General features: G+C 37.2%; 1 protein-coding gene across 1 annotated transcript; it reads right to left on the bottom strand.

Moving 5' to 3' along the window:
* Positions 1 to 32: 32 nt before the first annotated feature.
* On the bottom strand, positions 33 to 26,189 carry si:ch211-217a12.1 (alanine aminotransferase 2-like). Its single transcript, XM_067369526.1, has 12 exons — positions 26,085 to 26,189; positions 19,890 to 20,070; positions 13,151 to 13,240; positions 12,954 to 13,062; positions 10,028 to 10,161; positions 7,240 to 7,483; positions 3,815 to 3,894; positions 3,589 to 3,725; positions 2,762 to 2,936; positions 2,511 to 2,666; positions 1,940 to 2,052; positions 33 to 864 (listed from the first exon to the last, which is right to left on the bottom strand). The coding sequence occupies exons 2-12, from the start codon at positions 20,025 to 20,027 to the stop codon at positions 774 to 776; spliced, it is 1,467 nt and encodes a 488-aa protein (XP_067225627.1). The 5' UTR covers positions 20,028 to 20,070; positions 26,085 to 26,189; the 3' UTR covers positions 33 to 773.
* Positions 26,190 to 26,411: the final 222 nt, after the last annotated feature.

Raw genomic sequence — 26,411 nt, 5'->3', positions numbered from 1 at the left:
AGTATGGTTCTCTTTACACCTCTGGTTCCCAGTCCTATCATTGTATAATTTTGGAAAAAATTATTTTTAATACATTTTGATTCAATTTTATGAAATAAACAGCCTGTAAACATTCTAAAATCAATAGAAAAAAATGTAATTAACATGTTAAACATGAAAGTATTATGTAATCATTTAAGACATTTCTTCTTATAGAGCCTTTTTTGCCTAAAGGGTTCTTTAAAGAACCCTAGCGGTCTACATTGAACCACTGAATGTTTTTTTCCCCCCAAGAGTGTGGCAGAAATGCTGGCAATGGCAATGCGTGGTGTGTTCTTACCACTGTTCACATGTTTTTTGTAAAGTATTTAATTAATTCATTTGTACATTTAATTTATTTTTTATCATCTTTATGTATATATATTAACCAACAGTACAATCATATTTTGTAATCATATTTTGCTGACAGACTCAACGCTAACAGTCTTTTCCATTTTTACAATATTACATTTCTTAACACTGCAAGAATACAGCAAACAAACAAAAAAAGAATCAATCTTAACAAAATTATGTGTTAAAATGCTACTAGTAAAATAGCATCAATATTTTCATAGTTAGTTTTTTGTTGCCATTTATGCAAGAGCCTGTGACTACACTCAAAGTGTTCACCTCACATTTTGCTGTGAGATAGGACTTTGTTCACATTGCAGGTATTTACCCAGAGCACATCTCAAAAGTGATGTAGCTTTATGTGTGAAATTGGGGATTTGGTTAAAAAAATGAGATGGCCAGGGTTAAGAGTATTGGTCCATAAAATGCTGGTGAAACTCCTTAATCTTGGCCAATACTATCTTCAGTTTCTCTTTTGGAGGAAGGATGGTCATTCTGTAGGAGAAGAATGCACAAAACAGGTACACAGTTAATGAACAAAGGGATTGATGGGGTGGCTCAGTGAGGCAATAGAGGCCTCACTGAGCCATCGGATTTCATCAGAAATATCTTAATTTGTGTTCTGAAGATGAACGAAGGTCTTCTATGGGTGTAGAACAACATGAGGGTGAGTAATTAATGACAGAATTTTCTTTATTGGGTTAACTAACCCTTTAATAGTATCTATAGTTCCTAACTAAACAGGCTGTGTGACTATGGGGGAAAATGCAGATTGTGCGTAGCCACACTTTTAGACTGACGGCAGTTGTTGCTATTTGAGCGAAGTAGACACAAGTTAATAATGAAAATATATGATCATCCTCCATAATGCAGTCACTATTTACATCTCATACCATCTATATTCTTGTGTTACCAAGGCAACGACTGACGCATTTGTATTACATTCCAAAGAGCTCTGTTGTCAGCCCAACAGTGAAAAATAAAACATACTGGCTGGGCTGGCGACGGTTTAGCCCGACAGTGGGCCAGCTCAGGGCACATTGTATTTAGCTCAGGGTGTAACTATTTTCCCTACCTTCATATTAATCGACACATCGTGTTCTAAGTCACGTTTCTAAATTTTCCAGATTTCGCTGAGTGATATGATTTTTGTTATGGGAATATGTGTAATACTTTGATTAATATCATAATTTTGGAAATGAATTATCATTCACACACATACCAAACACCACATTCTATGGCCATCTCTTGCCATACACGAGAGACTGTCCATGAATTTTCTTGGCATAAGTTTTCCAGGGTAGGTAGCCAGGTCTTTCCCCAACCCTCATTACATGGCTTGAGACTTACACATACACGCCTACAGACAGTTTAGCATCTCCAATTCACCTATATTGCATGTTTTTGGATTGTAGGGGAAACCGGTGGTTGACCCAGAGAAAACCCACGCAGACTTCACTTCACTGTTTCAAATAACTGTTTCAGATGTTAATTCACTGTTAATTATAACCAAACATGAACCTATCAGTGGCTGATTTTATTAATATTGATTGTATAAAGGAAGAGTAACCTGAAATGGTAGGTGCCATCTCGCTGTCCAAAGCCGCTGCCAGGAACCAAACAGATCCCTTTTTCTTCCAGAAGCATCATACAGTAGAACATATCTGGAGATTGTCCCTTCTCCTAAAATTTGAGAGGATAGGGGATTTTGGTTTGTTTTAGATTTTGGTTTCATTTTATGATAGTTTAATTCAACCAAGTAAAAAAAAAAAAAATGAAAGGAATGGTTTAACAAAGAAAATATTGCTATAATTTACTTTTAACTCACTGTCATTTCACTTTTTATGTGTAGGTCTTAATGTAAACCATCTTCTCATATTCACAATATAGGTGCTCAATTTTTGAACCTGATTCTAACGTTATACTGACATGAGCATAATATTCTGCTTCACTAAAATATTTTGCATGTCTTATACTAATAAAGCCTAAAAAATGGATTTGTGTTCTGGGGTATTCACAAAATAAGATACAAAAAGTGCGTAGGCCATTTCTCATGGGGAAATATTTTGAAATGAAGACCTTTAGAGATGCCCATAAAAAAGAACAATAATTAGATTTAACTGAACACAGGCCGATTCTACCTTGGCCTCCAGGATGGCTTTTGGTGGGAGGTGGATGCATGGGAAAGTGTACATTGCACCCTGCACTGGGTTACATTTTATTCCTGGTACTTGATTCAAAATCTCTTGCGTCATGTTGGCTTTCTCTGCCAGTGTGGCCAAAGTTTCTGAGCGTTCCTGAAGACAATGGAGAAAAGGTTTGATTACTTTCTTCTTTGCCAGATCAGTTTCTTAACTGGTACAGAGGAAACAATCAATGGGATGGTATAGACCTTGATGAATGTGTCATATGAGGGTTCATCTGGTTGAGGTGGATTGACCACCACATCTAGAAGAGCCTGACCAGGCACCGGAGGACATAGCCGCACAGACACCAGCTTAGTGAGTTGAATTTTCACCTCAGGGTCTAGATTTACCACCTCCATATAACCACCACGAAAACCACACCTTCAAGAAGCAAGACAGACAGGTTTAGAGCGTAACTATTTACTTGATCTATTTTAGGGCACTACTATTTGGTCAAACCAAATAGTTACTTTAACGATATCTGTGTATGCTCTTTCCACGTCATCTCATAACCTTCATTTCAACTTATGGGGGAACAACAACTTGCTCAAATGTGCTTGTGTGACACTCAAGAACAAACCTCACCGGTCCTGGAACAAGTAAGTGTGTTTCAGCTTAAATTTGTTTTGATGAGCTCTTCGTATGTGTGTTGATCAGTGTTTAAATGTGAATAAAAGTCTAAATTCATCTGTTCAACATAAAGCGATCATGTCTCTTCAGATGTCTTGAACCTTTTGAGGTGTCAACTTTTGGTGTAATGGCTTAAGCTTTCAACTGAAAGAGAAATGGTTTCAAAATATATTTCCTTGTGTACCAAAGATAAACATAAGTCTTATAGATTTGGAATGGCATGTGGGTGAGTAAATGATGACAGAATTTTAATTTTTAGTTGATCTAACCCTTGAAGTAAAAAAAGTTATTAGGAGGAGTCCAAACTGGACACAGATTCATTAAATTCTATAACATTATCAATGGAATACTTCTTCCAAATAACATGAAGATTATTTGCGCTTCTCTTGTTTTGGACACTCACTCTCCCATGTAGCACTTTGACGTTGAGTGAAACGAAGCTAGTTCTACTTTCTCCGAGTATTCTGGACCCATTTCAAACAGCACCTTCTTAAAGGAGTGAAACTTACACCCTTCTGCATAAACATTGTCCTGATAGACCTGGATAAAGCAGAGGATATTGGAAATATTATCATTGTGTGTTTTATGTATTTAAAAACCATATGTATAGGCCTAGCATACAAATGCACCTCGTCAGCCATAAGGAAAAGGTTTTCTGTCGCAGCAAATCGGATCACATCTTCAATGCACTGCCGACTTTGCACTTGACCTGTCGAATAAAGGAAAGCAGCGTTGCCAGATTATTTTGATGTTTTCAAGCCCAATGATTGTTCATAGCCTTCACAACTACAACAACAATTATTTCTTCTTATGGCTCGTTTCCACCGAGCGGTACATTTTTTTGGGACCCTTCCGTTAGGGTACCTAGCACCAGTACCTAAAGAGTGGAGCTAGACTCACTGCAGAATGTTGATTGGTTGACAGAGATCATCACTTTCAAGTGCTACAAGAGGAATGACAACACAAGAGGCATCATTTTTTAAGTATACAGTAGAAACACCATACCGTGTCGGCGCGCAGCAAACAAACAACCACGTGCCGAGAAGCAAGAACAAGATCTGCTGTATGGCCTGCATTGTTGTTTACTGTGTCACATTCTTCTTCGTGTGAGAATGATGTCGATCACTACTTTCCAGCATACACCACGCCCTTCAAGTAAGGGTATTGTTGGTGGTGGAAACCAAATTTACACCAACTGTAAATTGACCAGGGTTTACCATCCCAAAATGTACTATACTGTACCGCTCGGTGGAAATGAACCATTATTTACATATTCTGCCAGGGTGCTTCTCATTTCTTAAATTGTGCAACATTTCCTTTCCTTCCTCCAAAAATGTGAAGGAGGGATGCAAGGAAAAGAAACAAGGACAGAGGAATCAAAGTGACGTGACATGTGTAGCCAAGTATGGTGTCCCATACTAGGAAATTGTGCTCTGTATTTCACCCATCCAAGTGTGCACACACAGCAGTGAGTATTGAACACACACGAACATGCACCTGGAGCAGTGCGCAAAGGAAGATGTATTTGTAAAATTGACCATAGCAACCTGGAATTATCAGAAATAGATAAGCCTATAACAGGGGCATTTCCTACGAGGAGGCAAGGGAGGCAGTGCCTCCTCAAAAAAACTGGATGAGAAAATAATCGGTATTACAAATATAAAACAAATTTGACATTAAAACGTGTAAAAGTCACTTGTTTTTCTGAAGAAACTTTGTCCAACAGCGACACCCGCAGGTGAAGTTACAGCAGGGAGTCCGCATCTCTCGTGCCTCCCTTGATCACAAATAAAGCAGAACCCCTGCTGTGTTCACACCAAACGCGAATAGAGCGTCTGGCGCGAATGATTTCAATGTTAAGTCAATGTAAAGACGCGTTTACGCGCGTCTGGAGGTCTCGCGGCGCGAATGAGGCGTTTAGCGCGGCGCGGAAGACGCGAATTCGCCTCATTCGCGCGAATGACGCGAATGACGCGAATTGAGCGTTTCGCGCGATACGCGCGTTACGCGCGAATGGTGCTTTTTGTGCATTTAGCGTTTGACGCGAATTCGCGTCTGACGCCCGAGTTGAAAAATTTGAACTTTGGCGTAAATTCGCGCCGCGTTAACCAATCAGGAGCCTGCTTGCTGCTGTGGCGGCAGGCCCGCTCGGAGTCACTCATTCAAAATGGAGGAACGACTGATATTATCAGTGAGCAGTCACCCAGAGATTTATGACACAAGTTCATACTTCAGACAGGAATAAAAAGGAGCTCGCTTGGAAGAGTGTCGGTGAGGAGATTGGGCTACCTGGTAAGTTGTAAATACACATTTCACTTTTAAATCACGTACACGTTTATCGACCCGCGGCCTTCCCGCGACGCTGACTCCTACGCCGCTGTTCTGCTCTCCAGAGCAAATACAAAGTGGTAGCTCTCTCGATGAACGCACGATCAACATCAGCCATCTTGCAAACAGACAACCGCCTAGCACTTGCCCCTCCCACTCGCCTCGGACGCGCGTCAATTTCGCTTCAAACTCTTGTTTTTTACGCGCGTCTATTTCGCTCTAGACGCGCGAATGCATTCAAAATGTTCAAGCGGCAAACTAGACGCGGTAGACGCGAATTTGACGCTCTATTCGCGTTTGGTGTGAACGCAGCATAAAGCATGCGGTTTTAGTGAGCAATCAGCATGGTGAAATAAAAGGTACATTTTCGTGTCTGTGACCACTGACCAGTGTGTACAAGCTTGATGACTGCTGAAAATAAATTGACTATTACAAAGAAAAGCTGAATATTATTTCACAAATAATATATATAAATAAATATAAATATATATATATTTTTGTTAACTAATGTTAGTTATTATTTTGGAATAAATGTAAAAATGCTTAAAAACTGAGATTTATGATTGGTTTTAATAAACAGAACATTACATAGAATTTTATTTTGTCTCTCTTTTTATGTAATGCGTATTTAACCAGGAAAATTGTGTAACAGGGACATACATTTACATTTGATATATATAAAAACATTGAGGACTTTACCTTCTCATTTTAAAATACCACTGCACACCACTGGCCTATAATAATATAACATGGAGTGAACCAAACATGTCCCCTTCCAGTCACCGTAGTCCCCCATTTAGTTGCTATTGTGGGCACATTACACGACAGATCTGTGACAGGGTGTCGCACATTACACAACATTTTTCACATTACACAACAGGAAGAATCGTCAACAAGTTCTGTCTGGTCTATAAACTATGTTTTACAACCAAACATATGTGAGAAAGTGATAGAGGAAATAATGTAAAATCATGCGTGAGACAAGGGTTCTTGTTCAAGAGATCTCACGGGCATTGGCGATGCACTGGCACTTCTCTCAGAATGCGTCTTTGATCATACACACTACGCTATTGTCACTCACATGAACGAGGACCAATTTGCCTCCGATTTCAGGCATTTGTGTTTCAACAAAAAGAGGCTAGTGTTTCCTCACTTCTCATCTCTGCATGGTGCATTTAGGCAACTTATACATCCTTCATCATGGACTCGAAGATGAAAGAGTGAAGAAATGAGGCACAATTTGAAGGGAATGAGAAGCACCCACAGTGACAAAGGAACATACAGCAGTGGCCAAAAGGGATGTCCGGAGGGGATATTTGTTTTTAACGATCCTATACATTTGGCAACAAAAAGAAGGCAAGCCACAGCTACAGGTTTCATTTTACTATGAAAAAACACAAATTTTAAATAATATAAGGGTCAGCATAAAGGGTGAAGATGTTAACTTTCTTAGGCCAGACATCACTTTTGGCTACTGCTGTATGTTGTCCTGCTATATCAAGAAGCCAAATGATTATGTCACATCATACTGTAACAATTATGTTATTTCCATTCAATAATAAACATCATCACATGAGCAGGAATGCTGTTGTACTACATATCAGCACAGCTATTGGGCTTTATAGGCTTAAGGCAGCAGCTATAAAAAAGTGATTAATATCAAATAAATTATATTTCAAACCCAATCTGGCCACCATAACAAAAGATGATAGATTTGTTGTCACACCTGTGGGGTTGCCAGGATTGATAATGCATAATGCTCGAGGGATGCAGTGTTTCTTTGCTTCCTGCAAGGCTCGACGTAACTCATTGATGTCCAAACTCCAGCAGTTATCTTCATCCAAATAGTAACTGATTTGCACAGCACCCAACTCAGCCAGAGCAGCCGAGTACAGCGGGTATTGAGGGATGGATATCATCACTCCCGTACGAGACATTCCTTCCCCCGACACTAGTAACTTAAGCATGGTCTGACACAGACAAACACAGATATTTAAAACTAATTCTGATATTCCATTCTCTAATGCAATGACAATCAAAAATACAAAGAGTGAATAAATATGAATAAAACTTTATGCAGATTTAATCATAAAAGTAGCTCATGAATACACACATAAGTTTTCATAAAGCCATTTGTACACCAGAATTTATTCAAGTCTACATTATAAATCACTATTAATGGAAATGCGTAAACAAATTAGCTTTATGCCCCACACTGTCTCCTTCATGAAATAACCATACATACAGAGCTGACCATTGCTTTTTTAATACCCACGACCTAATTTGCATATGATTCCCTTTATTATACATTGCTATGCAGATATGTTGTCTATATGATTTGCTCCTAATGTAAATCTATCATTTTAAAGATGCTTGGATATTTTTACTGGCCATTTTAGGGCACTGAAAAGTGTGTACTAATATAATGTAATATAATATAATATAATATAATATAATATAATATAATATAATAAATATAAACTTCGACACAGGGGAAAAAAGCAGTAGCCCCTCACTGTAGAACATGAGAGATCCAGGGGGCGGAGACTGGTGGATTAAGGGATATGTAAAGTGGGAGGAGTTGGATCCAGATCCAGGGGGTGGAGATGGGTAGGTTTATATCCAGGGGGCGGAGACAGGTAGGTTTAGGGATATGTAAAGTGGGAGGAGTTGTATCTGGTGTTCTGCAGTGAGGATAATCTCGAAAAAAATCAACATTGTTCTGCTCATAATATAATCCACAAATACGCAAATATCATGAAATAAGTGTTTTTTAAAGGTTTAGTTCACCCAAAAATGAAAATTCTGTCATTTATTATTTACCCTCATGCCGTTTTACACCTGTAAGACCTTCGTTGATCTTTGGAACACAAATTAAGATATTTTTGTTGAAATCCGATGTCTCAGTGAGACATTTCCTCTCTCAAGATCCATTAATGTACTAAAAACATATTTAAATCAGTTCATGTGAGTACAGTGGTTCAATATTAATATTATAAAGCGACGAGAATATTTTTGGTGTGCCAAAAAAACAAAATAATGACTTATTAAGTGGCCGATTTCAAAACACTGCTTCAGGAAGATTCGGAGCATAATGAATCAGTGTGTCGAGTCAGTGGTTCAAAGCACCAAAGTCACGTGATTTCAGCAGTTTGGCGGTTTGATGCCTCACGGAGTCATCGGATTTCAACAAAAATATCTAAATTTGTGTTCTTACGGGTCTGAAACGGCATGAGCGTGAGTAATAAATGACAGAATTTTAATTTTTGGGTGAAATAACCCTTTGATGCACAAATAAATGCTATTTGTACGGGTATTATTTGTGAGTCTAGACTTACACATGTGCAATTTGTAATCTGATGGACCATGGTCTAGCATGGCTGCCAGCAAATGCTGGGAATCATATATTCACACTGATCTTTGATTCTGTAAAATTATAAAAGAGCCTTATGTGTGAACGTAAACCCTAACCGGAATGCTGTAAAATTCGATTTGACAGTTACGGGGATTAACCTTAGTACATTAGAAGCTATTTCTGATGTTTGCCACACAAAATCTGACTGGATGGATAACAGTTTATTTTCATTAGTTGCTTAATGTACAGGTTATTAGATCTAGAATTCTGAAGTAAAATATAAGATTACATTTATTTGAATGAACAATAGTAAGAGATTGAATGTGAATTTATTTACTTAAAAAAACCCAGCAATGTTACCACCTGGTTGCTGAGAAATATAATGTAGCTTTTCAATAAAGAAGCTATTTTATTGATAAAATCACAGGGCAGTACTGACAATAAATTCCTGCACTCCTGAATGTTTCTGTGTGTGCACTGTATGATCTCTCTGTGTGTGTGTGTGTGTGTGTGTGTGAGAGTGACTGTCTTTAAGTGTGTGCTTATGCTACAGTGAAGGCAGTGAATTAATTTTAAACAGTGATTAAACTGACTGGGACTACAATTAACGGTTTTATCGCGTCAATCAGAATTGAGCCAATCAGAATTGAGTATTAAAGCCTGGATGAAGGTTACAAAACTCCATTAAAGAGGGTTGCATTTTTATTTTAAACATAGCAAATTCAATAAAAGCATTGCTGTGAATCGTTCTTTTCAGTTTGTTTCTTGTTCACTGGGCTTATCAAAGTCCTTCACAGTCCTAGGCAAAGGTGTCAAACTTTGCTACTTTAGGACCACAGCACTGTGAAAGTTAGCTCCACTGATTAAAACATCTTAACCACCTGATCAAGATGCTTAGAATAACTTGAAAACTACAGGCTGGAGTGTTGAAGCAGGTTTGGACCTCGACTCCGCAGGACTCTGGCAATGAATTTGACACCCTTTGTCCAGTGTGTGTGGATGATGCGCACATCTGTTTCGTATAAATCCTGATGTGCGCAGAGGAAATGGCACAAATGCTTTTCAATACCCATAATGCCACACTTTTCAAAATGAATGTTACATTTTAGCTTTGTTTCGTCTTCACTTTTCTTGTAGTCTGTTTGTTGTATCTGCTTACCACGATCGCATCACTGGCTCCTGTTGAGAGGTAAATGTTGTCAGGGTCACATGCGATTCCTCCATCTCGCCGTTCAATGTAGCGAGCAACGTCCTGCCGAATCATTTCAATTCCCTGACTAGTACTGTAAGCACCTGAGAGATCCAAAAAGCCAAGTGTTAAAATTACAACAACTTGATCATTGTATCAAACACAATGTCTATTAAAGTATTCTGTTGGTAACCCATAGGTTAACTTCAGTTAATGCATTAACTAACATTAACTAACAATAAGCAAAATATTTGTTACAGTATTTATTGATCTTTGTTAATTAAAACAAATACAACTGCTCATTGTTAGTTCATGTTAGCTCAGGTCCATTAAATATTATTAACAGATACAACTTTTGATTTTAATTATGTATTAGTAGATGTTGAAATTAGCATGAACTAACATTAATATATGCTTTAGAAGTATTTTTCATTTTTAATTCATGTTTACTTATGTATGTAAGTAATGTTAACAAATGCAACGTTATTGCAAAGTGTTACCATTCTATTTATTCTATTCTATATATCGATCAATGATAGAGAGTATTCTCACATATAATATTGTTTCATGGTACGGCAATCTAACATTAAAACAAAAGAACAAACTCTCACAAATAATTAATCAAGCAAATAAGATTACTGGACAAAAACAACAGCCACTTCAGAGCTTGTTCGATCATTTCATGGGTAAAATGGCAATTGCGATTTTTAAAGATAACACACATCCTCTTCACTCTGTTTTTGAATTGCTCCCATCTGGACGTAGACTAAAAATTCCCTTGGCTAGAAAAAATGTCTATAAAAGATCTTTTTTTCCATTGGCAGTGATTATCTTGAATCGTACAGTATTTTAATTGAAATGATAGAATGGCTGTTGATATTTTTAATTTTTTTAATTATAGAATTGTGTTGTTGATGTGTGATGTCATTTCTAAGTAGTGAATGTATGTTACAGTGTCAAAGAAAAATTTCCTCTCTGTGAAAACAGACTGGACAATAAAGTTCAATCCAATCCTATTTCTAAGTATTCATGACCATCCCTCTCAGTGGACCAGTTTATCAATATGTCTGGGTGTTTTGAAAGCACAGCCCTCTTTAGGTTATGTCACCGCATCTGAATAGGCTTAACGTCAGGACTCTTTTTCATCCATTCTTTAGTTGATATTACTTGTGATTTGGGTCACTGTCTTGTTGGCATCACCTACCCTCTCTAAAGCTAAAAGTCATGGACTGTGTCCTAACATTCTTCTGTTAAATCTCTTGATATACTTTTGAAATCCATTGCAAAGTGTCCAGGCATTGAGGCAGCAAAGCAGTGTGAACTATGATGCTTCGACCACTATTCTTCACAGTTGGGAGAAAGTTTTGTAGGTGGTGTGCAGTGCCTTATTTCCCTTTTATACAGAACATAGTGCATTTTTCAGAATTGAAGTGGAAACACCAGGTGGTTTTGGGCAAACATGAGACATATCTCAATATTTTTTAGACAGCAGTGGTTTCCTTCATGTAGTTTTTTCATGAACACCATTTTTGGCCATTGTTTTTCTGATTGTAATAGGATGAACAAAGAGTTTTCTGCTATCTTTTGCTGTTATCCTTGGGTTATTTCTTCCATCTTTCAAGATTGCCTGTTGTGTTCTTCAAATGATCTTTGCAACAATGTGTTCCTTTGTTCTATTTCCCCGCCACAATCTGTCACCATGGACACTACCCTAATCATCACACAGTCATTTGCTCATGTTTTTTTCCCCCCCTTCTTCAGTCTGTTTTGTTTGTATTTTCCATCATCATGGATTTCCCTGCTGTCAAGCTACTCTGCCTTGAGTGGGGAGATCACTCCCTCGAGGAAGTGGATCTGGTACCTCAGACAACCTTCCTGGACGACTGCCTCTGCACGTTTTTACTGTGCGTGACTTAACATCGCCACCCGAGAGCAGTTGTCCGGAGAACCTCCTCGAGGGTGCCACCAGCCCCACTCCAACCCCGGTGCCCAGCCAGAACCTTACGGTCAGAGTCAAACAGTTTGAGCCCACCGCAGACTTCAAGCCTTCTCCGCAAGGGCAGGAGGAGAGCCCTGCCCACCCTCCTGCCACTGAGAGCATAAAACTGGCAGCACCACATTCAGCCCTTCAATCTATGGATTCTTCATCTTCAGTCCTGTCAGTCCCGTCAGTCCCTCCCTGCCTCCCTCTCCCACCACCTCATCAGACCAACTTAGTGGACATAACCCTTTTCATTGGACTATGTTTAGCTATCCTCTATGGTCCTCAGCCATTCCTTTTACCCAACGTCTCCCATCAGTCCTTCTGGATCCATCTCCCCTCTCTGTGTCATGGATCCACCTCGGGCCAGCTGGGAGCCGTCTTCGCCTGGACAAGAGGAGCCCACAGTTATGCCAATACCTAGGCAGACGTCGCTTCTCCTCGACCAGTCTCCCAGACTCCTTCGCCTACGCCCCCACCGCCCACTATTCCAGCATGGACCATCTGCCATTCGGCCTCGCCAGGCTCCCTCAGTTGGCTCCCTCAGTCGAAATTGGCTAATTATTTGACTAATCGTGGCAATTCACACACAACAGTCAAGTTGAGGGTGTCTATATTACGCCATGTAAATAGCAATCTGCCATGGTACAAGGCAAAGGGAGGTGACACTCTGATTGGTTTATTGCACATTATGCCCAAAACAAACCCATGACTCACTAAGAGCATTTTTTCCATCCTTAAACTAGCAAAAGTGGATTCGGACATGCTTTAAGTGCACCTGCGCCATGTGCTTCAGACCATGTGCTTAGATTGTTAAAATAGGGCCCAAAGTGTTTTGGGAATAGGTAAATTGTTAAATTTGGCTTCATGTTTATTTAAAGTATGTAACATCTAATTGAAAGCATTTTCCAGTACCGAGACTTCCTCCACCACAAGCTTGGAGAATGCGGTGTGCTCTACTTTTGGCATCTTCTGGAAATTTGCTGTCTTCAAGAAGATCTGGATAAGAGCACAATGCCAAGACCTGACAAATAAATGGAGCATACGTACAGTATGTACAGAAACTACTGCTTAGAATACAGCATGACATGCACAATATCTTGTAAACACACCTGTCTGAAGAAGGTGATGGGTTTCTGGCCCATAGCGTGGCAGTCACCGATGTTGGCTTTAATGACCTCTGTGAATGGTTTATTTATGCCCTACATTGATGGAGCAGTTAATGGGAAAGGTAGGAAAACAAAGAGAATGAAAGAAAGAGAAACAGAAAAAAGTACAGAAGATTTACAACAGGGCTTCTTAAAACAATTACAGAATTTTCATCCAACTATTTCTTAAAAGAATTCATTGCATTATCTTAAAAACAAAGCCTTCTGGTCCACATATGTTATTGTATTATATTATTGTCATGATCACTAGCTGGAGTGCCCTTTATAGCCACCAGAGGGCACTCCTCTCCAGACTACTGCCTTATATCATGGACTCCATTTCCCATAACCCAGTGCCCGGACTTATCAACCATGATTACTTTCAGCTGTTGCTCATTTCCTTGTTAGTGTCTTGTAAGGGTCTTGCATGTCTGTATTTACTGCATTTCTGAGCCTTTATATCTTGTTTCTCCCATGTCTTGGTTTTATGGTCTCATTGTATTAGTGATGGGCAAATGAAGCCTCATGAAGCGCTGAGGCTTCCCCTCATTTTTCTGGAAAAAGATTCAAAGCTTCGAGAGTGTCAAAAACATCGTCATCTGGTGTTTAGTAAAAAATAAAGCAGCCCAAACTTTGTGAAAGAAGATTGCTGGACAAAGCAGCCACCACACATTCCATAGATAGTTTCATGTTATGTGCTCAAATAAAACCCTCACAGTGCGTGTGTGTGTTGAATTTCTCTCTGTGATAAATTAATTTCTGACACGCAAAGTGAATCGCGCACGTGATTGGACAGAGAGTGAGTGAGGCTTCGTTTGTCATTGGTCACGTAATTTCTACGTTACCAATACAAATCCTCAAATCGAGGCTTCATCTGGCACGCCTATTTATGCTCGACACAAGCTCCGAAGCCTCGGTTCAAATATCACATCACTACATTGTATTACATCTGGATTTCCCTGTTTTTGCCAGTGCCCTAGATATCTTTGTTTGGACTGCCCACTCCTGTGAATGACCTTTGCCTGGCTTTCTGGATTATGATTGTGGATTACCCTCTGAATAACTACTGCGTTTGGATCCTCAACCTTCAAGTCTCAGAGCAGTTCATTACAATTATATATATATTGTATTATATTATATATGTGTGTGTGTGTGTGAAGCAGCACAACTGTTTTCAACATTGATAATAAGAAGAATTGTTTTTTAAGCAGTGAATAAGCATATTCAAATGATTTCTAAAGCATCATGTCACACTGAAAACTGGAGTAATGGCTATAAAACAGGTATTTTTACATTTTAATATTTCAAAATATTCCTGTTTTTACAGTAATTTTGATCAAATAATTGCTTGGTGAGCATGGTGTTCCTGTCTGAATGGAACATCAAAACATCCCACCGCTGTATGGCCAGATGATATGCAAACTATGTTTCTCAGCTGTATAAAGCAAACCAGCGTCTTGCTATGAAAGTTTTGATGGATGAGGATTGCAATCAAAGAAAAGACTATTGCGGTGACGTACAGGAGTCGTGCATTAAGCATATGTGAGTCCGTTATATTGATGCGCAAACAAATCATGTATGAGCATTCTCGACGCATTTATTGCACAGTGTATTTATGCACAGACACATTTCAGTACATTCACGTTGTTTTCACACACATTCAGGATAATATTTTGATTTGTCCTGTGTATGTTGCTGTGTTCTTTAGTATATATGCAGGTCAGGGTGGCTGGTTTAGGTTTTTTGGCATCTCCATGTGCTCCTGTTCAGCATCGCAACTTGAATTGTCTAAAATGTAAATAAGCTCTTTGCTGTCGCATATATTATACACTGTGATTTTTTTTTTTTTTTTTTTTTAATGGGTGCTTTGGTGTACATAAATGTATGAATTATATGGAATCATATCATTTGGTCCTTTGGTGTCACACAAAAAAGAGAAGTTTAATGGCTTAAAAGCCGGAATTGCAGCTCTTAATCTATATAGCACACAGCATAAATGAGTGCATCTCCTCTGAACATAAATTTATTAAACATTTACTTAATAAAAAGGGAGAAATAATATCTGTAAAACAAGTAAATTAGGCAAATTTGGCACAATATGTAAATTTTCGCTGCTAGAGGTCACTTATTCAAAACAAAGGCGTAGCTTGATGACGCTTTGATTTTGCAGAATCATGGGAGGTGTTGTCTTCACGTCTACAGGTGGAGGAAAAGAATCGGGATGGGACCATAGACTGTAAAAAAATATGGACGTAGTGTCCGTGACATCACCCATAGTTTTCTGAAGAGCATTTCTGAATTTTTGGCCGTCGCCATCTTGGCAGCCCGTTACCGCGCATCGCTCCCAGATAACTGAAAATAGAGGCAGGACGTGGTTTGAACTAAGGTGCCTAGTTGCTGAAACCACGCCCGTCTAGCTCCACATCACCAAGTTAGCTCAGGCTAAGGAGCTATCTATCTATCTTAGATACTATCTAAATTATTAATAAAGATAACAAGTTATCATTTGAAAGTTCTAAAGGTTTACTGTCAGTCTATGGTGTCTGTTTTACGATATAGATGCTCCAGCAACAGTAATATTGTAATTTGCAAATGACAACACGCGAAATCAAAACGGGACTTCATGTCTTAGTAATGAAATAGCGATTGTGAGATGAATCCAATCCATCGCACTTGGGTAAAATGTCCATGAGCATCCATTAAAAAACATCCAACATCACTTTTTGTCCAGAAAAGCGTTAATCCATGAAATATTGATATATTGTCCATTGTTTTCATCACATTTCTTTGGAATGTTCTGTTTTCCATCATAATTCAAGAAATTATGCAATCTGAGCAGCGCTTATGTTGTAAAACTGTATGCGATCGATCGTATACAGGTGCTGGTTATATAATTAGAACATCATCAAAAAGTTGATTTATTTCACTAATTCCGTTCAAAAAGTGAAACTTTTATATTATATTCATTCATGACACACAGACTGATATATTTCAAATGTTTATTTCTTTTAATTTTGATGATTATAACTGACAACTCAGGAAAATCCCAAATTCAGTATCTCAGAGAATTAGAACATTACTTAAGACCAATACAAAGAAAGGATTTTTAGAAATCTTGGCCAACTGAAAAGTATGAACATGAAAAGTATGAGCATGTACAGCACTCAATACTTAGTTGGGGCTCCTTTTGCCTGAATTACTGCAGCAATGCGGCGTGGCATGGAGTCGATCAGTCTGTGGCACTGCTCAGGTGTTATGAGAGCCCAGGTTGCTCTGATAGGGGCCTTCAGCTCTTTTGCATTGTTGGGTCTGGCATATCACATCTTCCTCTTCACAATACCCCATAGATTTTCTATGGGGTTAAGGTCAGGTGAGTTTGCTGGCCAATTAAGAATAGGGATACCATGGTCCTTAAACCAGGTACTGGTAGCTTTGGCACTGTGTGCAGTTGCCAAGTTCTGTTGGAAAATGAAATCTGCATCTCCATAAAGTTGTTCAGCAGCAACGAAGCATGAAGTGCTCTAAAACTTCCTGGTATATGGCTGCGTTGACCCAGTGGACCAACACCAGCAGATGACATGGCACCCCAAACCATCACTGACTGTGGAAACTTTACACTGGACCTCAAGCAACATCGATTGTGTGCCTCTCCTCTCTTCCTCCAGACTCTGGGAAGTTTCACTTTTTGAACGGAATTAGTGAAAAAAATCAACTTTTTGATGATATTCTAATTATATGACCAGCACCTGTACATTTGACTCTCACAAACAAATGAGCTTGCGTCCAAAGTATAATTTTTCAAAATAGTGCAGAAGTTTTAGGAGAGAAAATACAGATTTAACTTCATTTTGGAGCCTGTCTCTAGCGGCCAGTCAATGAATTGCAATTTAAGTCACTTCTGTGTTGGCTTCAAGAGAAACCATGGGATCAAAAAGTGTTTTAATAACCAAATTGTTTATCCATAAAATATGATGTGTATCAATGTTTAATAATCACTCAAGATATGTTTAAAAAATAAAATATTTAAGAAGCACGAGGAGTCATACATGTTATAGAACATGTGCTTGCAGCAGATAAGAGATTCTCATCTGTGAGAAACTGTCTGACAGCAGATAGCCAACAAACAAAGATAAACTGTACCGTTTGCTTTCTAGAACACTGCAGGGATATCACACAAATGTCTAGCTTTCAAGCAATGTAATGAAACAAGAACATAAAATGTAGAGAGTAAACATAAAAATATAGAGTACATATGCTGCCATTGCCATTTTAAAAAGTTATTTTATTTCTTAACCTATAATCTTAAACAATATATTTTAGATTTTATATCTTAAACTATAAATCATTAGAAAGGTCTAAGGCTTGAAATTCAAGTTTTGACCCCAGTTTTGTTATAAAAAACATCTTATAGTGACAATTTCTTAATTTTTGTTAGGAGGTATGCAAAATCAAAAACTACACTTCTCATCAGATGCCTTTATTAAAAAATATACCTCAGGGCTTTTTAAAAAATATATTTTTCCTATTTTTACCCAAAATAGGGAGAAATGAGCATTATTGAGCAATAAACACATGTAATGTATGTTTTATTCATACTCAATGCCAAAAGGGCGCCCCCTCACAAAGCAAAGCTGCTTTAAGGCAAGCCTCCAACATTAGCCATCCAACATCTAAATAAAAATAAAAAAAACATAACGCTGCTATACGCAGGAGAGGAGACCAGAGGCCGTTTTATAGATGCATACTATTTACACAAAGTGCAAATAGCGACAGATGCTAATCCGATTGCCCCCCCTATAACAGGCAAAATTGTACAAAAAGGAGGAGAAGGGGAGGAGGAGGGATGCTGAAAGAACTAACAACATACAAACTTACGTTTATTAACTTCACTTATATTGGCAGATATTATTTGCACCTCAGTTTTTTTGTACATTAACAGGATGCAATAATACCATAGAGTGTAAATGATTATATTTATTAAAATTATTAAATGGATGCTGCCTTATTTGGAGAATAAAAACCCTCCCTACACCTTCCCGTAATCCTACCCAATAACACTTTTAATATTTTTAAACACTTGTTCACAGTTTATTTCTACTTTTAGAGCATTATTTTCATTTTTATTAAAATAAATGCTATCTATGCAAAAGGTGGTTCCTCTGTCAAGATCCATAAAGGTACTAAAAAACAATACTAGGTACTAAAACAATGCTTCAGGAAGCACCGGAGCGTTATGAATCAGTGTATCGAATCTGCAGTTCGGAGCGCCAAAGTGACGTGAGTTGAGCCGTTTGGCGGGTTTGAACCGCGATCCGATTCATGATTCGATACACTGATTCATAACGCTTCGAAGCTTCTTGAAGCATTGTTTTGAAATCGGTCATCACTAAATAAGTCGTTATTTTGTTTTTTTGGCGCACCAAAAATATTCTCGTCGGTTTATAATATTAACATTGAACAACTGTACTCACATGAACTGATTTAAATGTGTTTTTAGTACCTTTTATGGATCTTGACAGAGGACGTGGCATTACTCCTGAAGGCCTCACGGAGCTATCGGATTTGAACAAAAATATCTTAATTTGTGTTCCGAAGATTAATGAACGTTTTACGGGTGTGGAACGGCATGAGGGTGAGTAATATGACAGTATTTTCATTTTTGGGTGAACTAACCCTTTAAATGTCACACAACTCACACCTGTGAAAAACAGATTTTTATGTGTTCTAAGACATCTCTGGTATTTTTATAAGTATAAAGTAGAATGCGATATTAATTTAATTTTTATATATTTATTAAAATTAAATTAATATATTTAATATTAAATTATTAAATATTAAATATATTAAATTATTTTATATATTTATGTAGTATTTTTTATGATACTAAATTATTTTTTTTTTTTAAAAGCCTTTATATAATATATTTATAATAAATAATATATTTTCTGCCTCATTATGTAATAAGAAGCCACATCAAATCACAAAAGGAAGTTATTTCAAACACTCTACTGACATTATAAAGTTATAGAAAAAGGTTTTATTAAAAGTTCTCTTTCACTGAATGACAGCTTCATGCTTCTCACTCACAGCACTCGCAGAGATTTAACAACAGAATTTACTGCAAACCGATTGCACCAACACTGAAAACAGTAGTATCTCCTTGACTCATTTGCTGTGTCTGAAACTTATAGCTGCCTTGCTGCCTCGGTCCAGTCATTCAACAACTTCACACACAGACTTTAAAATGTCTGATAAAGTTTTATTGATCTTATTTTTCAATAGTCATTAGTAGGACATTTATTTATTCCTTTCAATGCTCCTTCAGGCTGCATTTTATTCTTTCAGGATGTTACACGATTTGTCATGCTTATCATTAACACATGAGTTGATTTAAATAATAACTAATTATTATTTTTGTTATGATAACTAAAATATCTGAACTAAACCTGCAATGAGGTCATAGGCTTAGGCTACTATGTGAATCGCTTGTAGCGATTGTCATCAGTGTTTTCATACATTTAAAAAAAAAAAACTGTAGGCTGTATGGTGTGCACCGCACGTCGACTTTTAAAAGCGACTTTAACAAATTTTGTGATCTGATTGCATTGCATGGCTGTTTCTGACAACAAGATAATAATACTCTTTGTTTATGAACAGCCAATAAAATTTCAATGATTTTATGAGTAGATGAACTGACACTCACCATCTTGAGTTCTCTTTCTATCTGAACTGCTCTCTGGACTATGGGACCCCGAACAGCGTATTCCACACGCTTAATATTGGGGTTCATAGTGTCCATCGTCAGCACCCTCTCACGGTGTTCACAACCGTTTGCAGTCATAGTGTCTCTGTGTATTCTGCTTCAGATAATTTCTGGTGTAAACCTGCAGATAACAGAACAGACGTGCAAAACTCAAATAAGACAGCTTAATCAGGGACGGCATGCACTTTTTTTTTTTGGAGAAGGAGGAGACCAGTGACAGCTGTGGTAGTTTTTCCAATGACCATAAAACAGTCTAATAGCCTAATAGTGTAATTTATTATGCAAGAAGACTCAAATCCTTGTTTAACGTACACTTTTGAATAATACTAAATCAGCTCAAACTGCAGCCCCATAATAAAAATAACGATTAAAAAACAATTAAGATTCATAAGAATGTGTTCTACTTACACCCAGAGTATTTTTTCTTTGTATTTAAACAGTAATTTCTTTAAGTAATTATAGGGATAGGTCACAAAAAATTATTTCATCATTTACTCATTCTCAAGATGTTCCAAACCTGTTTAAATTTCTTTCTTCTGCTGAACACTAAAAAATATATTTTTGAGAATATGGGTAACCAAACATTTGATGGGACCCATTGACTCATTGACCAGTGTCTGACACAAACTTCAACCCTGAAATTTCATTTTATTGGAATAATATGTGCACTGTAAATAAGTGTTACTAACTCAAAAAATTTGAGGCAACTAAATACCTCTATTTTTGTAAGTTTGCAAACTTAAATATCATCAGTAGCATAGCTATTTTTTTGAATAACTGTAAATTACAAATAAACATTATTTTAAATCAAATATATATATTTAGTGTTTTGTTCATCTTAATTTAATGCAACTCAAAGTTTTAAGTACACTAAAGTACAATCAGTTGCCTCAAAATTTTTAAGTTAAAAAAATTCAAAGTTCAGGTAAGAAGAACTGGCATTGTGGGGCACAACCAAACACTTTTTGACTTTCTCAGTTTGTGTAAATCGGTAACACTTTAGAATACTGATCCTTCATTAATGAATAACTACACAGGAACAAATGAGTAATAATGCATTTGTAACATTCTAGTAACTACTATTAACTAACAATAACTCTGATTAATGAATTAGTAAGTAAAAGCGCTTAGTTCACTATTAGCTAATAAGTAACTACTATTTTTTTTCATACCTTATAGAGAACTACTAAGAGCTACTATACAGGTTCATAATTAATGTGAATAATGCATAATGTATCTAAAGTGAAGATGGTAACTTTATTACCATTACTATTTATTATTATTACTATAATACTATATGTAGTATTACCAAATCCTTCAGAAGGAATTAATAATTATTTGGATCAGTATTCTAAAGTGAGAAACATGATAACTCTCTACCTACTGAAGTCATTGTAGACTTATGATGTTTGATGTTATAACTCAAAAGTTACTACATCCTTCTAATGGAACTACTAATTATTTGGATCAGTGTTCTAAATTTAACATCACGGTAACCCACTAGTAATTACTTAAGTGTTACCAAATACATCAGAAGGAATTACTATCCAAAACTGTAGAAAAATGTACAAAAACCTCAAAAGTTGACTTCATTATTACGGTGTATAAGTTTTTCTTTATTTACCCCGAAAGAAGAGAAGTGAAATGTCACAACATGCCTCATAAGTGGGGCACATTGTAACATGTGATGGGGCACATTGCAACATGACCATTTGACAGCTAAAAATGTTATGTGATTGAATTAAAAAAATATACATGACAAATTAAAATATTTTGTCAATAAAAGACAATAATTATTTTTTTCATATAAAATAGCATTTTTTGTAGAAATTCAAATTTAAATAATTTTGTAGTTTGACAATGAACACTCTGTAAAACACAGGTCTACAGCACTGGTCAAAACAAAGCAAGCAAACAGATGAAGAAATATATTTAGACATTCAGAAAAACACAGAGCTGAACAAAACACTCTCTTCCCTACACTCACAGCTCTCACAGAACACGGGATAAATAGACAAGCCAGTACCAATGCTGAACATTTCTTGAAATAATATTTTCTGGATGTTTAGGTTCCTCTCAGTCTTTATTCACTTTTTTTTTTTTTCCATAGTTTATCAACAGAAATTCATAAAAGTTGATTTTGCCAGTTGTATCATAACTGTATAGAATAATAGTGGGGCACATTGTATCTGTAACGAAGCGGGACTCAGGCGGAGATCCATGTGCAAGCTTTTATTAAAGTAGAGTGGTCGTACAGGCAGGGTCAAAACAGGAACAAACAGGAACAGTAAAGAACAGGCAGAATAGTAATCAGAGTACAGGCAGTAGATCGAGGACAGGCGGATATCATTCACAGAACAGTATAACAGGCAAGGGTCAGGACAGGCAGCAACGGGTCAAGAAACAGGAACAGGAACAGGCAGTAACGGTAACAGACAGGCAGACAGGAATAATAATGCTCGGAAATGATACAGGAGTAATCAAGGCTTCGCGGTGAGGTGGTGTGTGTGACAGTCCTTTATAGTCCTGGTAATGAGTGGCAGCTGGGTGTGGTGATTAGTGTGGAGTGATTGTGAAGTGAGTGCAGGTGATGAGCAATGGAGGATCATGGGAAATGTAGTCCGGGATCTGACAGGAACAGACGTGATCATGACAGTAACGCAGTGTTACAACGAACCCTATCTCCGCAACTGTAATTTAAACCTGGTTAGTGTCTTCTGATAGTTAGTGAAGTCTTAAAGAACTACCCAAACTGCTAAACAAGAGATTGGAGATTAAAATAATATCAGATTTTAAATAAACACAAAAAATATAGGTAAAAATTAGCTTAAGTTATACATTCACTTTTGCTATTATTAAATAAATGTTCAGTGATATCTACCAAAGATTTTTGATTTTTGGCGCAATTGTTTCTCTATATATTGTTGATATAGTAAATACGCTAAATTTCTTCATGCTAGCGTGTGTGGAAGTATTTAAACCATGTGTAACCACGCGTTAGATTGTGCCCCATGCTACTCATACTTTTAAATTGTTCTTACCTTGAAATGTTTCGGTACTCATACATTCATCTTAAAATTATCATGTAACCCCAATTTAAATACTTTTATTAGTGTAAAATTTGATAGCTTTAACAAGCTAATTCAGAAAAGGCTAACTTGCTAATTTGTTACCATTTAAACCAAACCGCATGCATCGCTTGTCACCATGGTAACCCTCCAAAAACCCACATTAACAGAAACTCTTCTGAGTTGACCGTTCGCTAAGCCACGCCCGAAAACTGCCACAGGCCAATCGTGGTTTAGCAACCGTTACTAGGCGCGGGAGGTCTGTCAAGCTTTCGAGCGAGGGAACATGCCGAAGCGTTGTGCTTATGGATTGTTAACCTGATACCCGGTATCCTAAAAGTTTGGACGGGGTGGTGGAATTTTTTTTCCCTTCCCGACACCTAAAACCCAAGTGGAGAAATGCCGGTGTTCTGACAATTTGTGCTGCCCTGTAAGATTTTGCTACCTCCCATCGAAACAGTAGGTAACGTTAGTAAAATCTGACAAAATCCGAAAAATGCTAACGTTACCTATCAGATTGTGCTTCCAGCGTGATGGTCTATGGCTTTATTAACATCTACACCTACCCCACCCCTGAACCTACCCTATAATAATGCATATACAGTAATTTTGTGTTATTTATCATGACAACAGTGATGTAATAGTGATGTATGCATATGCAGTAAGCCCGGGTAGGACAATCTGACGGGTAGGTTAGCTAGCTAAATAATGACGGTTCTTTGTTCATAATGCATATATTTGAACGTGAAATAATATGATTAAAGGCAAGACGGAGTTACGTTAGCCTGGCGTGCTAAAAATATAAGCGGGAGAATGTTATCATTGCAAAGTGGTCAGGCTAACGTCTTGTGTTTATTCCACAAGACTTATGGATAAGCGGTTTGATTTATAATTATTAGGTTATTTTCACAAATTTCACTTAACCTGCTGTGGATGAACAAAGCTTTTCCTCAATAAATTGTGTGTTTCCCATTTGAATGGTTAGCATTTGAGGTGGCTGCTGCTCGCGCTGGGAGCTTTAGCTTCAATTTTGATCAAATTATTTTCTAATCGGTTGCATATTATGTTGTGGATATACCCCTCGAATGCATACTGCAGTCCCTTTTGTCTTGCTCTCTCAGATGTTTCACCTGTTAGCCAAAAATGACTAATTATCTCCTTGAAAATGTCTGACACCGGTGCATACATACTGTAAATGTCTTGCCAGACGCGAAAGCTTGACAGGCGTAGCAACAGTAACTAAGGAGGGCAGGGCTTAGCGAAGGGTCCATTGGCATAACAAAATATTATGGTGCGTTCAAGTCTTCCTGGGAAGTTCGTATTTACGAGGTGGGAAATCGTGTGTACGACGGTAGGTGCGTTCAAGTCACTTTCGTCGGAGTATGATGGCGGTGTGCCTTCTCTAAATTAATTACACAAAATTACAACACTTCTGCTTCTAGAAAATGTAGAGCAAATAATGTACATTAGTTGTATGTTGCTTTTTTATGTTTTTTAATTAATTTATGAAGCTGTTGTAAACTTTATTGTTGCATATTACATTTTTATACTGTGATGCTATTGTATTTTTTGCTGGGAATCAGCTTACTTTGTGTGTAAATAGAAAAGCCTGACAATTCACTGCTAAATACCTGTAATATTGTGGTATTTCGCCATGTTTCTGACTGACACGCCCCCAACTCGTACAGATCGGAGCTTAAAGAAAATTACGAGCTTCCCACTGGTATTTACGACATTGTGGTGGCATTCATGTCAGTTCTGCTCGTAAATACGATCTTTCCGACATGACTTGAACGCACCATTAATCACTACTAAATCTCACACTTAACATTAATCTTGCACAAAAAAGCATTTACTTTAATTTTTAGCATTTACTCTCCCTTTCAAGTGCCATGGGCATAGCATGCTGGGAAATAGAAAACACAGCCCAGTTTCAATTAAACTTAAAAAAGAAATAAGTTGAAACAATGAAACAATTCAGTTTATTTAAAATATATGAAAGCGTCTGAGTGCACCTTTAGAGATGACGTCACATTTTGTTTAAAAAAAAAACGCCACTAGAGGGCATGTGTTTGACATTAAAATATTTGGTTATGGTTGAATCTATTTTTTTTTTTTTCAAGTTCCCTGAACTCTAAACTTAAGCGGAGTAGTAAAAACTCAAACAAAAATATTTAGTGTTAACTTAAATCTCTGATAGATGCTGAATGAACTCAAAAATATTAGTTAGCCAAGTTAAACTTTTTGGCATATTTTGAGTAAAAGGTACTTTCCATTATAAGTTAGTTATACTGTTTGGGTTTACAGGTCATTTTTGTAACATTTTTCAATGTTGTTGTTTTGAATTCTGTGGAAGGAGACAAAAAGATTTAGATTTAGATGAAGGTTGAATTATTTATTTATTTTTCTCCCTAAAACACTGCAGTTCAGGAAATGAGACCACATCCCTGTCCATCATGACCACACACTGAGCAGCCTACTTAGATGACACAATGACAAAGTGACATGATTCCATTCATTTTCAACAGAGAGCTGGAGTGACACAACACACAATCTACAGTAGTGACCAAAAGCTATGTCCAGCCTAAAAGTAAATGTACTTCTTCAGCCTCTTTTCAAATATGATTAAAAACGTATTAAAGATTTTGTAAGCATATTGCATGCTTGGAGTCAATTGTTTTTAATTGTGATAACACAATGAATCATGCCAAATTGTGCATATATCATTTTTGGCATACAAAGAAACTATGAGCCCATGCCAAAACGAGAGAACCAATGAAAAATTAATAACTGATTATGTTGTAGTCAATGTATGCTTTTTCCTGTGAGCTTTTTGTTTTTCAAGGGATTTGTTTTTGCATAATAAAATAAAACCTGTAGCTGTAGTTTGCCTTTTTTCCTAAATAATTTTGTTTAGTTTAGTGTTTTGTTCTTCCCTCACATAGCTAGATAGCTAGCTAGATAGATAGATAGATAGATAGATAGATAGATAGATAGATAGATAGATAGATAGATAGATAGAAACAACTCATGGTTGAAGTACATATTAAAAAAAATCACACAGTACCTTATTTGATATCCTTTGGTCCTTTAATCTCTGTCTTCCAGTTCTTTAATCCACTCTTGTTCCCTCTCTTCTGTTCACAGTTTGAATGACAGCTCCACCAATGACCTTGTGTTCATATATAACATCAGATCTTTTTTCTGCCCACCCCTCTCATTCCGTTCTATTCAAGGAAAGTTTCCAAGACATTTCCAAGTTGACACTGGCCTCTTTGGATTGTACCTTCTCAGGAGAAAGTGACATTTGATCTTTGTAGACATGTGATGATCTTTGTAGACATGTGATGTTGACCCAGATGACATTTGGTTGAAAAGAACGCACTGCACTCTG

The sequence above is a fragment of the Chanodichthys erythropterus genome, chromosome 19, assembly GCF_024489055.1.
Source record: "Chanodichthys erythropterus isolate Z2021 chromosome 19, ASM2448905v1, whole genome shotgun sequence".
Taxonomy (NCBI): Eukaryota; Metazoa; Chordata; class Actinopteri; order Cypriniformes; family Xenocyprididae; genus Chanodichthys; species Chanodichthys erythropterus.
The sequence above is the reverse complement of the archived record's forward strand: the minus strand, read 5'-3'. Positions and strand labels throughout refer to the sequence as shown.